At 69.0% G+C, this 16,163-nt stretch overlaps 8 protein-coding genes across 8 annotated transcripts; 5 read left to right on the top strand and 3 right to left on the bottom strand.

Moving 5' to 3' along the window:
• Window positions 1-1,771: 1,771 nt before the first annotated feature.
• On the top strand, window positions 1,772-3,271 carry MICPUCDRAFT_68414 (uncharacterized protein; the record flags this gene model as incomplete). Its single annotated transcript, XM_003058980.1, has 1 exon — window positions 1,772-3,271. One exon carries the CDS (start codon window positions 1,772-1,774, stop codon window positions 3,269-3,271), a length of 1,500 nt encoding a protein of 499 aa, XP_003059026.1.
• A 1,921-nt stretch (window positions 3,272-5,192) lies between these two features.
• Window positions 5,193-5,522, top strand: MICPUCDRAFT_17417 (uncharacterized protein; the record flags this gene model as incomplete). The annotated part of the gene is made up of 1 exon (XM_003058979.1): window positions 5,193-5,522. One exon carries the CDS (start codon window positions 5,193-5,195, stop codon window positions 5,520-5,522), a length of 330 nt encoding a protein of 109 aa, XP_003059025.1.
• A 49-nt stretch (window positions 5,523-5,571) lies between these two features.
• MICPUCDRAFT_47411 (uncharacterized protein) lies at window positions 5,572-7,047 on the bottom strand (the record flags this gene model as incomplete). Its single annotated transcript, XM_003058607.1, has 1 exon — window positions 5,572-7,047. One exon carries the CDS (start codon window positions 7,045-7,047, stop codon window positions 5,614-5,616), a length of 1,434 nt encoding a protein of 477 aa, XP_003058653.1. The 3' UTR covers window positions 5,572-5,613.
• A 169-nt stretch (window positions 7,048-7,216) lies between these two features.
• Window positions 7,217-8,221, top strand: MICPUCDRAFT_58424 (uncharacterized protein; the record flags this gene model as incomplete). The annotated part of the gene is made up of 1 exon (XM_003058978.1): window positions 7,217-8,221. The coding sequence occupies one exon, from the start codon at window positions 7,217-7,219 to the stop codon at window positions 8,219-8,221; it is 1,005 nt and encodes a 334-aa protein (XP_003059024.1).
• A 144-nt stretch (window positions 8,222-8,365) lies between these two features.
• MICPUCDRAFT_58423 (uncharacterized protein) lies at window positions 8,366-10,233 on the bottom strand (the record flags this gene model as incomplete). The annotated part of the gene is made up of 4 exons (XM_003058606.1): window positions 8,366-8,560; window positions 8,707-8,985; window positions 9,135-9,809; window positions 10,003-10,233. The coding sequence occupies 4 exons, from the start codon at window positions 10,231-10,233 to the stop codon at window positions 8,366-8,368; spliced, it is 1,380 nt and encodes a 459-aa protein (XP_003058652.1).
• A 327-nt stretch (window positions 10,234-10,560) lies between these two features.
• MICPUCDRAFT_58422 (uncharacterized protein) lies at window positions 10,561-11,502 on the top strand (the record flags this gene model as incomplete). The annotated part of the gene is made up of 1 exon (XM_003058977.1): window positions 10,561-11,502. The coding sequence occupies one exon, from the start codon at window positions 10,561-10,563 to the stop codon at window positions 11,500-11,502; it is 942 nt and encodes a 313-aa protein (XP_003059023.1).
• Window positions 11,503-11,701: 199 nt separating this feature from the next.
• MICPUCDRAFT_47410 (uncharacterized protein) lies at window positions 11,702-14,571 on the top strand (the record flags this gene model as incomplete). The annotated part of the gene is made up of 2 exons (XM_003058976.1): window positions 11,702-12,865; window positions 13,038-14,571. 2 exons carry the CDS (start codon window positions 11,702-11,704, stop codon window positions 14,505-14,507), a joined length of 2,634 nt encoding a protein of 877 aa, XP_003059022.1. The 3' UTR covers window positions 14,508-14,571.
• Window positions 14,572-15,054: 483 nt separating this feature from the next.
• On the bottom strand, window positions 15,055-16,098 carry MICPUCDRAFT_2397 (uncharacterized protein; the record flags this gene model as incomplete). The annotated part of the gene is made up of 1 exon (XM_003058605.1): window positions 15,055-16,098. A coding segment is annotated over one exon (1,044 nt), but the record flags the coding sequence as incomplete, so codon positions are not given.
• Between the last annotated feature and the right edge of the window lie 65 nt (window positions 16,099-16,163).

The following is a 16,163-nucleotide window of genomic DNA, read 5'->3' as shown; positions in this document are numbered from 1 at the left end:
CGTCTCCGCGCCCGTCCCCGCGCCCAGCGCCGCGCGCGCGTCGGCGAACGCGTGGTCTTCGCTTCAGAGGTGGTTCAGCGCCGGCGGAGACGGCGCGGGAGGCGGCGCGCGCGCGGGGGCTCGCCGCGACGCCGTGAATTTGAGCAACGACGAAAATTTTCTCGCGTTGCTGCGCGAAGCGACCGACCGCGACGATAACTACGCGCGGACGGAGGCGCAGGTCATGCGGGCGGAGGCGGAGGCGGCGGTGCAGCTTATCACGCAGGCGCAGGCGCAGGCGGACGCGGACGCGGGCGAGCTCGCGATCCAAGGCGAACGGATCGCGTCGCCGCTCCCGGAGATGCCGTCGACGCGTTCGTTCGACGCGGCGGACGTAGCGGCGGTCCGGGCGATATTCGCGGCCGGGGACGCCTCGCCTCGGCGCGGAGTCCGCCGCCGCGGCTCGACGCGCGACGATGACGACGACGCGACGACGATAACGGACGACGACGACGAGCCGACCGACGACGACGACGACCCCGCGCCGGATATCGTCGACACGGACACGTCCATGTCCCTCGAGTACGTCAATTTTATCGAGCCCCACCCCGAGGATGAAACCCCCTCGGAATTTCAAACCCCCGCGGAGGCGATAGAGGCGGCAACCCGGAGGGCGCGCGCGATGGCGGCGGCGGGGCTCGACCCGGTTTACAATGCGATGAGGGGCCTCCGACCGCCGACGGCGCCGCGCGCGGCCACCAGGTTCGCGAACGCGCTGCCGCCGTCTCCGCGGGGAGGACCCGGCGCCGGCGCCGGCGCCGGCGCCGGTCGCGCGCGGCCGCACGGCAGCGCGAACGAGTGGGACGCGCAGCTCAACGAGCTCTTCGGCGTCGGCGGCGCGGAGGAGACGCGTCAGCTCGAGCTCGACGCCGTCTTCGAGCTGACGACGCGACGAGGCGGCGGCGGGCGCGGCGGCGGGCGCGGCGGCGGGCGCGGCGGCGGCGGGCGCGGGCGCGGGCGCGGGTCGACGACCGCTCCCGCGCCGCCACGGCGACCGCCGTCCAGGCGAGGCGGCTCCGCGGCCGCGGCGAGGCCGGAGCCGCTTTCTCCCTCTCCGGAGGAACCGCGCGAGACGCGGTTCGACGCGGAGATCGCCCGGCTCGGCGTCTCCTCCGAGTCTCTCGAGGCCATCATGCGCGTCCGCGCGTCGTCCATCCCGACGCGGACAACTTCCGTGGAGGAGCACGCCGCGGTCGCGTCGTCCGTCGCGCGGCGGACGTCCGTGCAGGTCCTCGCGCGGCTCGTGAAGTACGAGCTCTTCCGGCGCGTGCCCCCGGGAGGGCTTCCCGCGACGCCTTTGCCGGCGCCGCCGCGCCCGGTCGACCCCGGCGTCGCCGCCGCCGCGGACGCGGACGCGGACGCGGACGCGTCCCGACCCCCGCGATCGTCGCCGCCGTCGTTCAACGCGTTCGCGATGCACACCGCGCCGTTCGTGCCCACGACGAGCGCGATCGGCGCGAAGATGCTCCCGATGAACGACGCGGATCCGACCCCGGTGCTGGACGCGCTCGAGCCGTACGTCCGCGCCGACGGCCGCGCCGCCGTCCTCCTCGCGTGCGGCTGCGAGCTCTTCGCCGTGCGCGACGCGCTGCGGACGTGCCCGTTCGAAGTCTGCGCCGGCGTCTACACCGCGTCCGCGGCGCGCGCGCTCGCGTTGATCGCGCACGCGTGGCACGCGCACGGCGTGCCGACGGCGCACGCCGCGGACGGGTGGCGCGCGGTCACGAAGCTCATGGAGACGTTGAAGGACACGTGCTGTGAGGATAGCGTCCGACTGACGTCGCCGGGTCTGCCCCGTCGCGGTCGGGGCGGCGTCGACGGCGGCGACGCCGGGTTGTCAACCGCGGTGTGCGGGCTGCGCGCGGGGCTCGCGGGGCCGTGGGCGCGGCGCCTCGGGGAGGCGTTGCCGGCGTTGACGCGAAAACTGATCGAGTCGGGGGCGCCGCAGCCCGCGGTGAACAAGTTCGCGTACAACGCGACGTTGCTCGCTTGGGTGGTCGCTTCGGATCAAACGCCGAAAGCGTCTCCGAACTGCGTCGGCATCTCGAATTTCACGTACTATCCCCCGATACACGCGATGCGAGCCAATCCGAGGGAAGAGGCGACCCTGGGGGAGTCGCCGTACGGGGACGCGGAGTACGACTACGGCTTCACGACCTCGCCGCCGCGGAGCGAGACCTCGGGCGAAGCGTTATCTAAGCGAGACGAATTTTTCCTCCAAGAAGGGTTGCTCGCGCCGCCGGCTGCGCTCGGGCTCCGCGCGTCCTCGATCAAAGAGATGCACGAGGTCCTGAAAGACGTGACCGTGTGGGCGAGGGACTGCGTCTGCGCGCGGCTCACGAAGCCGTCGGACCCAGTCAATATATGGAATAAAGAGTTGTTCACCGCCCTCGCGGCCGCACAAGATTTCGTAAAGATGTTCGAGCAAGAAGCGATGCGATCACGGAGCGTCGCGACTCTGGTGTGCGTCACCATGTTGCTGAAGCAGGTGAACGAAAGGCGCGGGAAAGAGCGCGCGCGTCTCCTCGGAGGTCGTTTGAAAGATTGCGACCCGGAGTCGGAGTTGCACGATTACGACGACAGGTTGCGCGACGGGGTCCGGTTCGAAGTCTTGCGGACGCTAGAGTCGCACGACGCGATCTTCGTCCCCGGCCGACGCGCGGGAGAACTTCCGACGTTCGGGCTGTGGGAGACGCCGGGCACGACGGAGGACGCTACCCAACCGATAAAGATCGCGACGTCGTTTCCGACGATCAGGTACGGGGATAGTGACCGTCCGACCGCGCGCATCATCGACGTCAACCCGACGGTCTCCGTATGGTCAATCGTCGAGGAGTATGGATCGAACGGGGATTCGGCGTACCACTTGTACGCGCGCGCGTCCCCGGTGGCGGCGGCGATGCATCACGTCCTCAACGCGATCGCCGCCGCGGTCGAACACATCAAAACCGCGGCGTGGATATCCACGGGGTCGTCGAGCTACGGCGACGCCGCCGCCCACGACGCGGTGAGGACCGCGCTCACCGCGGGCGGCGCGTCGTCGTCGTCGTCGCCGCTTCGATCGCTCATCGTCGCGTTCGGGGTGATCCACGCCGCGGCGGTGGCGCTTCGAGTCGCCGCGCCGCCGGTGGACGTCCCGGAGGACGTCGTCTCGCCGTACCCCGCGAAGGAGGTGCGTTCTATACACTGGTCCCCATACGACCGCGTTGGCGTGGTGAACGCCGATCCTTAAGGACTTTGCCCGGCGGTTCTCTTTGCCCACCCCACTGTTTCAATCCCCGCCCTCGACGCCTTTCAACTCCAGCTGACGCCTTTCAACTCCACCCCGACGTTCGCTCGTATGGAACGACCCGGAGGCGCACGTGAGGACGTTTCCGCCGCTCGGCGTGGAGATTCCGGCGCTGATCACGATCCACAGGGACGCGATTCTCGCCGTCGTCGAGGCGGACGAGCGCGCGGTGGGCCCCGGCAGGGTGTTACACTTTCTGAACGACTACCCCGGGATGGTGTCCTTCTGGACGAAGTTTCGTCGGCTGACGCGCGAGATTCGAGCGTCCACGCGCGGGACCGCGTTGTCCATCTTCGGGAACGCGCGCGACGTGACCATCTCGCGGACGGACCCGGTCGGGGACTTTTACGACGCCGTCGCCGCCATCGTCGCGGAAGCGACGGCGCGGAGCGCGGGGTTCGTCCGGGGCTTTCGCGGACCCCCGCGCCGCGGGTGGCTCCGCGCGGGCATTGATCTGTCCCAACCCGTCGAGGACGAGAGCGACGAGGAAGTCGACGCCGACGCCGGAGGCGTCGGCGCGCCCGGCTGGATCCGCGTCGGGCGTCGGGCGCGTTTTCCTCACATCCCCGGCACCCTCATGTCACCAGACCAAGCTCTGGATGCGGCCGACCGAGAAATTGCCGCCGAGGTTGCGGCCCGCGCGCCCGTCCATCCGTCGTTTCTCCCCGGGGTGGGGTTCCCCGGCTCCGCGGGCGCGAACAGTCCCGGCGGCGTCGCGCCCTCGGTCGGGCTCGAAGCGAGACTCGAGGCGCTGAGCGCGGGGGGCGGGGGCGGCGGGGGCGGGACGCGAACCGGCGCGACCGTTCGCTTTCTCCACGAGAACGACGACGACGACGGGAGCGGCTTCGGGCTTCGAGGGCTCGCGCTCAACGTCGGCTTCGAGGGCGAGATCGGGAGCGGCCCCGGGGTCGTGCGCGAGGGATTCCAAGCCGTCGCCGCCGCGCTCCTCGCGTCGTCCGACGCCGGTGGCAGAGCGCTGTTCAAACCGTGGAACGGCGACAGCGACGGCGGCGGCGACGGCGGCGCGGGAGGGGTGTGGTATCACGTCGATCCGAAGTGCGTCGTCGCGGCGTCCCCGAAGCCGTGGCGGTTCGTCGGGCGGTTTCTCGGTCTCGCCGTCGCCTCCGGGTGCCCGGTGCGTTTCCCGATCGTGCCGTGGCTGTGGTCGCAGATCCTCGGCGACGACGGCACGCGCGGCGCCGTGGAGCGGTTGCGCGACGCCGTGCGCGCGGCGGGCGCGGGCGGCGAGGAAGGGGGCGTGGGCGAGGCGGACGTCGTCGCCGAGGCGGAGGCGCTGTTGGAGGCGATGGCGCCGGTGGAGCCGGAGTTTTGCCGCGGGCTCGCGCGTCTGCTCGCGAAGCCGATGGCGGACGAGAGCAACGCGTGGGCGATCGGGGAGCTCGTGTTCAGGCGCGAGGACAGCGGCGAGAGCGACGTCGATGACCTTCAGGGTGATGATAACGCTCAAGAAGCAGACGTTACGACGAAAGAGGAGGACTCGGACGCGGACGCGGACTCGGACTCGGACTCGAACGCCGCCGGGGACGTCGTCGTCACCGACGCCAACAAAGCCAAGTACGTCCTTCAAACGCTGAAGCACCGCGCGGCGCGCCATCTCGGCGCGTCCACCGCGTTCGCCGTGGACGCGATCCGGCGCGGACTCGCGGACGTCATCCCCCTTAACGCGCTGAGAGGGTTCACCCCGGAGGATCTCCGCCGAGCCGTCTGCGGCGTCGAGGCATTGTGTCCGCGGGAATGGCGGCGCGCGACCCAGTGCGAGATCGTTTCCCCCGCGTACGATATCACCGCTCCTCTCGGCGGCGGCGGCGGCGGCGGCGGCGGCGGGCGCGGCGGTGGACGGTCGATGTACGCCTCGTCCACCGCGGCGGCGGGCGGCGGCGGCGGCGGCGAGGGCATCGTGGAGTGGTTCTGGCGCGCGGTGGAGTCGTTCACGGCGGAGCGGCGCGCAAATTTGTTGACGTTTTGGACTGGCGCCGCGGTGCTGGGTCCCAACGGGTTTCACGAGTGCGACTTTCGACTGACGCTCGCGTCGCACTTGTCTCCGGAATCGCTGCCGGAGTCGCAGACGTGCTCGCGGACGATAAAACTCGCGAGGTACGTGACGTACGAGCAGCTGCGAGAGAAGCTGGTGAGCGCGATCGAGTACGGCGCGAGAGGGTTCGCGTTCGCGTGACGACGAGGGAGGTTTTGTGAAAAAAAAAAAGACGACGACGACGTCGGTGTACGTGTACAGTAATTGTTTTACATGCGTTCGAGGTCTACAATCACGCCTCGGCATCAGGATCGTAGTCGTGAAGGTGAGACATGTCCGGGAGCGTCGTCACCCCGTCATGAGCGAAGTGGCTATAGAGTTCGTCGAGGAGGGCTTTTGGATTCATCTCCGCACCCGTCGAGTCCCTTCTCTTGACAAACGCGAACCGGTGAAACGGGGGCGTCTTCTCGTACTCTGCCCTGGATAACCAACGCTTGATGTCTTCTTCCGTCGGAAATGGGCACCCGTTCTTCAACGCCCACTCGAAAGCGATGGGTCGTTTCCATTCCTGCGCTCGGAGGTACACATCGCCATCCCACGGACACCCGTTCTCGCGCGCAAAGCGTAACAACTCCGCGTCGCGCCCTCCTTCTCCCGCCGCGTTCGCGGTCGCGCTCTCGTCCCACGGGCACGGCCCCCAGGTTTCTCCCGTCTCCATGATCGTTTCTAGCAGGAAACTCTCACTCCGAAGCCATTTGAGAATGTCGAGATGCCCGCCTAACGCCGCGTCCGCGGTCACGAGCTCGTCGAACGGATACTCGAGATTCCGCAAGACCTCGAGAACGTTTCTCCTCCCGTGGAGCGCCGCGCGCGCGGCGTATTTCGACGACTCCTCGCATTCGCACCCGTTGTTTATCGCCCAGAGCATCATCTCGACGTGCCCGTGCTCCGCGGCTTTCAAGACGACACCATCACACCAGTCGCACGAGAGCTCCTCGCGTAAATACTTCAGCGCGTCCAAGTGCCCCTCCGCGGCGGCATTCTGCGCGCACGCCCCGTACGTGAACATCATCGGAATGGAGTTACCCCACTCGTCACGCCACTCGTCGGTCCAACCGCTGTTTCCGACGGTGGCGACGAACTTAATCACGTCCACGGATCCCGCCGCGGCGACATCCGCGCTCATGTCTTCGCGCATTTCTCTCGTGAGAGACCTTCCGTCGAAAGCTCCCGAGAAGTCCGTCAACAGCCGTCGCAAGATCGTCACCGCGTCGTCCGACTCCAGGTGCGCCTTCCTCCAGGATGCGTAGTAGTCGTAGGATGCGGGAAGCTCCCCAAACGCAAACGCACACTGCCAGGGTGCCCGCTTGACGTTCATCCTCAAAGCGTGCCTGAAGAGTCCCATGCCGAGCTGCAAGAGCCCGTTTTCTACCGCCCACTTGAACCGAGGGACCGTCGTCAAGAACGCGGCCTGATCGAGCTTCCCGTTCTCCCTCGCGCGCGCCTTGAAGCCATGGAACAGGTCCGCGCACGCGCGCGTCGACGTCGCGAACGACGCGGGGTCCAGTCGAGAGAAGATCTCGCTCGCGGCGTCGGTCTCGTCGAGCAGGAACTTCACGAGCGGAGCGGCGCTCTGGGGTCTCGCGGCCGCGGCCTTCTCGTACGGCGGCGTCGTCGGCCTCCGCGGCTCCGTCGGGTTGAGTTTCGCCTTCTTCTTCGGCGGCATGATGACGCCGCGCCGGCGCGCGTGCCAGGCGCGGACGGCAGTGCTGGACCACGATCACGACTGGACGGCGATTTTTTTGAGATCTCGCTCTCGTCTCTCGACGGACGGGCCGTCACTACGTCCGAGCGCCGGGTCAGCGGCGGCGGCGGCGGCGAGGGCGGCTCCACCGATGCGATCGCGAAGCGTCAGCGGCGTCAGCGTCAGCGACAGCGACAGCGAGAGCGGCAGCGGACGGTCGGGCTCGGGGTCGAGCCGCGATCGCGGCAGAGCGCGACGACGGCACGACAGCAGCTCGGAGGACGAATCGGACTCCGACGCCGGCGGCGGCGCGCGACGCGGCGGGAACGAGCGCGACGAGGACAAGGAGCGACGGAAGCGGGAGAAGAAGGAGAAGAAGAAGCTGAAGAAAGCGGAGAAGAAGGCGCGGAAGAAGGCGAAGAAGGCGGCGAAGCGAGACGCGAAGGATGCGAAGCGACGAGCGAAGAAACGATCCAGGAGAGACGACGACGGCGACGACGGCGGCGACGGCGACGGCGACGGCGACGGCGGCGGCGGCGGCGGCGGCGAGGTGAGACGTCACGACGACGCGCACGCGCGCGTGCGCGATGTCCCGCCGCCGCCGCGCTTCCCCGACGCGCCCGAACCGACGACGAAGAAGCCGAAGGGCGGCCTCGAGACGCGATCGAGGGAGATGGTCGAGAGCGAAAAAGCCGACGCGGCTGCTTTAGCGGCGGCTGACGCGGCGGCGCGGAGAAAAGCCGAGGAAGACGCCGCAGCCGCGAAAGCCGCATCAGACGCCGCGGAGGAGGAAGCGCGCGCGAAGCTCGCGGAGTCCGTGGACGCGACGCCGCCGGTGCCGGGGTTCGGCGCGGCGATGACGCTGGAGCAGTACCGCGCCATGGCGGCTCAAAAAACGTATCTCCGCGGGACGATACACGCGACGCCGCAGGAGGATAAGGACGAGGAGATGGACAAGGCGAAGAAAGGGTGGTGGGCGTGCCAGTCGTACAAGTGCACGAAGGGCGGGGGCGCGAACCACATGAACCCAAAGTATGCGGACAAGTGCACGCGGTGTAACGCGATGAAGCCGTTGGGCGCGGGCGCCGGGACGTTTTCACACGGGATGAGCGAGAAGGCGTACTTGGCGAACAGTTCGAAACGGTTAGGGAAGTAGCGTCGTTATATCGTGAGAGTGTTGTGATGGTACAACAGTAGTACTGTAGTCTTCTACGTCGCCGCGAAGCCAGCCGCCGGTCCGGTCGTCGTCTCGCCGGCGGCGGCTACGAGTAAAAATAAATCAAATCCCCGCTCGAAATCTCTACTCGATCTTCACGTCCAGCCCCCCGCGGCCGCGGTTCGCGTTGATCCAATCCACGATGCTCAGCTCGTCCATGTTCACCCCCGCGTAGACGTCATCGCCGCCGCCGTCACCGCTGCCGCGACCCCCCGTCGCGATGTCGTTCATCGCCGCCCCGAACAGCGCCACCCCCGTGAAGTTCCCGTCGGGCGACACCTGCGGGGTCGTTCCATACGAGCGAACGTCGGGGTGGAGTTCAAAGGCGTCAGTTGAAGTTGAAAGGCGCCGAAGGCGGGGATTGAAAGCGAGGGACCCTGGGCGGAGAGACACGCCGGGCAAAGTCCTTAAGGATCGGCGTTCACCACGCCGACGCGGTCGTATGGGAACCAGTGTGAGATAGAACGCGCCTGCAGCCGTCGGCTCGTCGCGGCGCCGACGCCGACGACGGCGACGTCGTGGTCGTACACCTCCAACGTCGCGTACGACGTGCTCCCGCGCTTCGCCTCGAGCATCGCCTCTAGGGTCACGTGGTGCACCCTTCCGAACGTGTGCAGGCCGTCTTTGGGGTTGATCACGAGCGTCCGGCCGTACCCGCCCGGGTGGTCGTGGCCCGCGACGCAGAGCGCCACCGCCGGGCACGCCTTAGGGTCGTTCCATACGAGCGATGATATCGGGGTGGAGTTGAAAGGCGTCAGAAGCGGAGTTGAAAGGCGTCGAGGGCGAGGATTGAAAGCGAGGGACCCTGGGCGGAGAGATGCGCCGGGAAAAGTCTTCAAGGATCGGCGTTCACCACGCCGACGCGGTCGTATGGGGACCGGTGTGACATAGAACGCGCCTCGAGCGTCCGCGCGAGCTCCCGCGCGTTCCACGCCGCCATGCCCGGGCGCGCGCTCGTCGGCGACAGCGCGCAGTGCGACGCGATCAACACGCGCTCCTCGTTCGTCACCGCGTCGGCCAACGTCTTCTCGAGCCACGCGAGCTGCGCGTCGCCGACGCCGCCGCCCCACGGCTTGCAGACGTCGTCGGGAGCGGGAGCGCCGAGGACGCGAGCCGCGTCGCCTCCCGCCGCCGCCGCCTTCGCGTCTCGAACGTATGCCTCCCCCGCCAGCTGCGCCTCCGACCCGGGCGTCGCGTACCGTGGGTTCACGTCCGTGGTGTCTAGAACGATTAAACGCCACCCGCGCGGCAGTTTCTTCGTAAAGTACGCCGCGCGCCCGGGGTTCCCTCCCAGGACGCGCAGCGCGTCTTCGCGCGGCACGTTGAGGTCGTGGTTTCCGAGGCAGTGATACACCGGGGTCGCGCCGCGCGTCTCCTCCACGATTCCCGCCATCAGCGCCAAGTCTTCCAGGTTTTGCCGCAGGAGATGTTCCGGGACCGCGGCGCGGCGCGTGGGCACCTCCGCGCGGACGTCGTCGTCGTTCCTCCCGTCGATGATGTCGCCCAGGTTGAGCACGCACGCGAGCGACTCGGGGTCGAGGGCCCATACGAGCAGATGTCGGGGTGGAGTTCAAAGGCGTCAGTCGGAGTTGAAAGGCATCGAGGGCGAGGATTGAAAGCGGGGGACCCTGGGCGGAGAGAAACGCCGGGAAAAGTCCTTAAGGATCGGCGTTCACCACGCCAACGCGGTCGTATGGGGACCGGTGTGACATAGAACGCACCTCCCCGCCGCGCTTTCGAATGTCGCGCATCGCCGCTCGCAGCCTCGCGGGCCCCTCGCGGAAGTACTTCACGCGCCCGGGCTCGCACTCGCGCTCGTGGTCGTCCCTGTCCGCGTACTGCGCGTCCGCGAAGAGACCGATCGTGAACAGCGGCTTGGATCGCATCACCTCGAGGCGCGCGGCGGAGCCCGGCTGGTTGATCGCGGGGAGTCGAGGCCGCCGGGGGATCATCGCGTCGTCCGCGTCCGCGTCGCGCGACGCGCCCCCGGGTCCGCCGCGCGCGCGCGTCGCCGTCGTCGGCGGCGGCGGCGCGCGTCCGCGTCGACGGCGAAAGGAGGAGGGGAGCGTCGCCGCGCCGCGGAGCGCGGCCGCGGCGGGGTGAGGCATCCGCGGCGGGACGCTGCGCCTCTCGAAGTGCCCACGTGGATCGATTTTGGCGCGAGAAGAGATCGGGCGTTCCGACAGGACGACGCCGTCGCGACAACGACGCGCGCGCTTCCGCCTCCGCCTCCGCCGCGCGCCTCGCGCCTCCCCCCTCCCTCCGCAGCGAACGACGCGATGCCGCTCGCGTCCTCCGCCGCGCCTCCGACGACCTCCTCCCTCCTCGCGCCGACGCCGCCGTCGACGCGCCGCCGCGTCGTCGTCGTCCGCCGCCCGCGTCCGCGTTCGTCGCCGCGGACGACGACGACGACGACGCGCGCGCACTGGAACGTCGCGCGCACGGGGACGCGCGCGCACTCGCGCGCGCCGCACCAGATCTCGATCGCGCTGCCGCGCCCGATCAGCGACCATCTCGGCTTCGCGCCGGAGCACCTCCCGGCGCCGCACCGCTACCCGGAGCTCGAGGCGAGGCGTCGTGGCTTCGCCCCTCTCTTTCTCGGTCGCCTCGAGAGGTTTTTTTTTTTGGTCCTTTCTTTCGCGTCGGTCCGCGCTCGCTCACGCGTCTCGCGCTTCCTCGCTCGACGACCCTGCTCACCGGCGGAGTTCCAACGCACGGGCGTCGCGACCGGCGCGGTCGTCGAGCGCGTCGTGCCGCATCCACCGGGCGTCGCCGGCGGGCTCATCGAGCCCGGGGACGTCCTGCTGTGGATCGAAGACCAGACGCGGACGCCGCCGAGGAAGTTCGGCGCGTTCTATACACTGGTCCCCATACGACCGCGTCCGCGTGGTGAACGCCGATCCTTAAGGACTTTGCCCGTCGTCTCTCTCTGCTCATCCCTCGCTTTCAATCCCCGCCCTCGACGCCTTTCAACTCCGCTTCTGACGCCTTTGAACTCCACCCCGACATCGCTTTGTATGGAACGACCCTTAGTCGAGGAGGACTCCTTCGAAAAGATACTGGAGTGGACGCGCGAGAGCGTCGGTCCCGACGGGCGCCGGGGGAGCATGACGCTTCGGTTCGTCCGGTACCCGATCGACGACATCGTCCGCGGGGAGTTTCTGGCGTCGCATCCGGACGCGCCGGGGCACGAGGAGGGCGTCAGCGGGTTGTATCGTTGAGGCGCGAGCGAGAAGAGGCGCACGTGTAGACTTGAAGAAAAGAAGGCGTTTTCGCGGAACGCGCGCGGCCGTTTTTCCTTCAAAAGAACCCTGACTTTTAGCCGTTGCAACCGCCGCGCCATTCGTCGTGCGTCATCGTCCTCGGTGTCGTCGCGAGGGGAACGCGCGGCCGCGCACACACGTCGACGCGACCGCCGCGATGTCGTCGCGCGCACAACCCGCGCGGAAGCCGTGGGGCGCGTCCGCGGAGTTTGGACGAGGCGCGCGCGCGCCCTTCTACGACGCGCCCTCCTCAGATCTCGCGGCGACGCGCGACGCGGGCGGGGGAGGAACGACGAAAACGACGACACGGCGTTCCCTGCGCGAGGTGCGCGCGAACGAGCCGTCGCCGCGGCCGCGTTTGAACGCGAAGCCGACGACGACGAAAGGGGGCGCGTCAAAAAAGGCGCCGTCGCGCAGGACGTCAAAGGACGCGAAGAAGCGCTCGCCCGCGGCGTCGCCGAGGAAGGCGTTCGGGATCGCCCGCGACGATGAGAACGAATTCTCATTCTCCGCGCTCGCGGGCGACGGCGACGCGTGGAAAAACCTCCCCGCGTCGCCGTCGCCGTCCGCGGCCGGGTGCTCGCTGCACGACCTCGGCGCGGAGGAGAAGCGCAAGGTCGCGAAGCTGATCCGTCAGGTGGTGGAGTACGCGGACGCGCGCAAGAAGCTCGAGGCGGGGCTCAAAGAATCGACGGAGGCGATGGCGCGCGAGAGGGAACGCGCGCGACGCGCGGAGGAGGAGGCGGAGAGCGTCAAGGCGAAGCTCTCGAACGCGTTCGCGCTGATCCGGTCGTACCAGGCGCAGATTCGTGCGAAGGACGACGAGCTCGCGCGGCGCGCCGTCGTCGTCGCGGCGCCGTCGCCGTCGCCGTCGCCGCCCGCGAAAGCAGCGCTCGTCGAGGCGCCGACGAGCGGAGCCGTCGTCGTCCGCGCCGCGACCGCCGCCGCCGCCGCGGAGCTGGAAGCCGCGGCGACGCCGCACGACGTCGAGGAGGAGGAGGAGGAGGAGGAGGACGAGCCCGCCGAGGAATCTGAACCTGAACCCGGCACGCCGCCGGTCGCGACGACGCGCGCGCTGGTCGTCGCCGCCGCCGCGTCGTCGCCGTTCATCCCCGGGCTGTCCCCCGCGTCGTCGCGCGATCTCAGACGGCTGATCCGGCTCGCGGGCGCGCCGCCGCCTCCCACCGCGGTCGTCGTCAAGGCGGCGGGCGGGAGCGGGAACGAAAAATCGAGCAAGATGGCGAGCGCGGCGGCGGCGGCGGCGGCGCGGGTGATGCAGCACAGAGAGAGCGCAGAGAGCCCGACGACGGCGGCGACTGAGGTGTGTTCTATACACTAGTCCCCATACGACCCCGTTCGCGAGGTGGACGCCGATCCTTAAGGACTTTTGCCGTCGTTTCTCTCCGCCCACCCCTCGCTTTCAACCCCCGCCCTCGATGCCTTTCAACGCCAACTGACGCCTTTCAACTCCACCCCGACGTTCGCTTGTATAGAACGGCCCTGAGACGCCGTCGCCGGCGGCGACGTTGAAGCTGACGCTGTCGCCGTCGCCGTCGCCGGAGGGGATGGGCGCGGGGGAAACCGAGTCCACGACGCCGCTTTTGCCGCAGGAGGTGAGGGATGCTGCCGCGGCGGCCGCGGCGGCGGATCCGAACGACGCGCTCGTCGCCGCGCTCGCCGCGGGCGCGGCGGCGGCGGGGGAGGCGCGCGGGGCGAACGGCGAAGGCGCGACGCCGCCGCCGCCGCCGCCGACGACGCGACAGAACCGCGTGCTTCGGTTCGATCCGTCCGTCGGCGCGGCCGGGGCGTTTTACTTCTCCGACGCGTCGGTGACGCCGCCGACGGCGGCGACGACGGCCGCCGCGGCGAGCGCGATCAGCCCGTCGTCCTGGAACGTCGACCCCGGAGAAGAAGAAGCGTTAAGAACCCTGAATCCGCCCGCCGCGGCGCCGCCCGCCGTCCCTGGGTTGGACCAAGGCGCGGACGCGTTCGGGTCGTTCGAAGCCGCGGAAGCGTACGCGGAAACCGCTGTGAAGTTAGAAGACACCGAGACGGCGTGGGCGGAAGCGCGCGCGGCCGCGGACGCCGCGGAAGCGCTCGTGGCGTCGCGTCGCGACGGCGGCGGCGGCGGCGGCGGCGTCAAAAAGGTTTTCAAAATCGTCCGCGCCGCGGAGGTGCAGACGTCCCCGCCCGTCGCGCCTCGCGCGGCGACGCGTGAGGCTGCGGTGTGCTTCACCGCGTCTCCGAACGCGCCGGCGTCGCCGGACGTGCCGCAGCCGCCGGCGTCGTTCATGTTCGCGCCGCGGGGGCGGTCCGGTCTCGTCGAGGACGCGGAGGACTCAGCCGCCGCCGCCGCCGCGCCGCCGCCGCCGCCGCCGGCTGCCGTTCTCGACGAACCGGTTCCCCCGGCGCCGAGCGCGGCGCCGAGCGCGGCGACGCGCCATCGCGTGCTGACGCCCGAGGAGATCGCGCGGCGCGCGGAGATGGCGTCGCGGTTGCTCGCGGGCGAACGGTCCGCGGCGGCGGCGGGGTATTCGCCCGCGGCGTCGCCGTCGCTGTCCGTCCCGGATCAGCGGACGCGTTTCGTCGCCGCCGCCGCCTCGGAGCGAGCGAAACCCCCCGTTTCGGAGGACACGCCGGAGCTGGTCGTGGAGGTATCGCCAGAAGAGGAGCCGACGACGTCGGCGAAGCCGTGCGCGCACGATAAAACGGTCGATTTACGGCCGTTATCGTACGGCACGACTGGGTTCGACGCGTCTTTGGTGGATTTAATCGACGAGGTGGAGGCGATGGGGGGTTCGGTCGGTCGGTTACACGTCGACGGCGGCGGCGGCGGCGGCGGCTCCGCGCGGAAGAAGCCCGCGAGCGGCCCCGGGGGGAAGAAGACGAAGGGTAAGAAGCCGGCGCCGAGCAAGAGGCACGCGCAGGCGCCGGGGTGGTACACGAATTACAGGAGTTTTTGATCGCAGTCGATGAAAGCACTGTTGTTAGTTTCATTAAACGTATGGACATTCGTTCCTCCCCCCCCCCGCGCCCCGTTATGACCCGATCCCTCCGCCGCGCGTCGCTTTCCTCCGCTCGCGCGCGTCGGCGTTCCCAGTAGTTCCGTCACCCGCGTCGTCGTCGTTAGTTAATTCCCCCCACCTCTTCTCTTCTCTTCCCGGCGGCGATCGATCGATCGAAACGTTCGTTCGACGTTCATCTGTTACCACACTGGTCCCCATACGGCCGCGTTGGCGTGGTGAACGCCGATCCTTAAGGACTTTTGCCGGCGTGTCTCTCGATCCTTCACCGCCGCGACGTCTTGTTCGCCCCGAGCGCGCTCCTCGTCTTCGCGCCCCCGACCGCCATGCTCGCTCTCCGCGCCATCGCTCCCGGCGGCAGCGGCATCGCGCCCGCAGCCTTCCCAGCGTTCGGCTTCTTATTCTCCTGCTCCCCCCCGAACCCGCCGTCCGGATTCGTCGACTGAATGTTTCGCTTGGCGCCGCGCGTCTTTCCGTTCCCGCCGAGCTCAACCGCGTTGACCTGCGCGGCGAATCGCAGCGAACACATCGACTCCTCCGCGCTCTCCGGCTCCGGCGCGACGTTCACGAGCATCATCGTCTTCCCGTCGCCCCCCAAGCACGGCGCGAGGAGGTGCGTCAGCTTGCTGTTCCGGTATGGCACGTGCTTATCGCCTCGTCCGATGGACATGAAGACGTCGCCGAGGGACGAGAGCGACTTGTTGATGGCGCACGCCTCCTTCATGCGTTGGCCCTCCGCGCCGCTGCGCGCCGTGCGCTCGCTCCCGGCGAGGTCGACGAGGTTGAGGCATCCGCTGAGCTGCTGCCCGCTCGCGCGGTGCGTCCCCGTGATGTACAGGAGGAAGAGCGTGTGCGAGCGCGACGACTGCGCGTTCATCTGCGTCGCCTCGACGGCTCTGGCGGCGGCGGCGCGGCGGACGAGCGTCGCGGCGTGCGCGACGGAGGCGACGCGCTCGCGCTCGACGCCGCTGACTTCGGGGCAGCCGCCCTTTGGGTTGGCGACGATCGCGTGCTTCTCGCTGTGGTAGCTCCCGGGACGCAGGAGGTCGCGAATCTGCTCGTTGTAAATCTCCACGTAGGAAGCCTCCATGGCGTATTCGTACCCCTTCGCTTTGAGGTTTTCCGCCGTCTCGAGCACTTTTTGAACCGCGCGAGGGATGATGCCGGCGTTGTCGCCGTCGCCCGCGCCGAGCATCGTGTGCGTCTTCCCCGAGCCCGTCTGCCCGTACGAGAACAGGCACACCTTGTACCCGTCCAGCGCGGACTGCACGAGCTGGGAGACTTCCTCGAAGACGTCCGATTGCGTCGCGTCCGGTCCAAACGCGCGGTCGAACGAAAAGCACTGGTCATCCCCGAGCCTGTCGACGACGGACATGGAATCCTTGTCCACGTGCTTGACCGCGGCGTGCGCTTCCTCGCCAGCCTTCGGCGGGCGCATGCGCGCGAAGACGCGAACGTTCCCGCGGAGCTCCTGGATCTGGTTGTGCATCGCGCGGCGAAGATCGTCCGCGTCCATCAGCTGTCGCTCGAGCTCCTCCACCCGCGCCTCCACGGCGGCGACGGCGGACGCCTCCGCCGTCGCCCTCGACCGCTCCT

This window comes from Micromonas pusilla, assembly GCF_000151265.4.
Source record: "Micromonas pusilla CCMP1545 genomic scaffold MICPUCscaffold_5, whole genome shotgun sequence".
Taxonomy (NCBI): Eukaryota; Viridiplantae; Chlorophyta; class Mamiellophyceae; order Mamiellales; family Mamiellaceae; genus Micromonas; species Micromonas pusilla.
The sequence above is the reverse complement of the archived record's forward strand: the minus strand, read 5'-3'. Positions and strand labels throughout refer to the sequence as shown.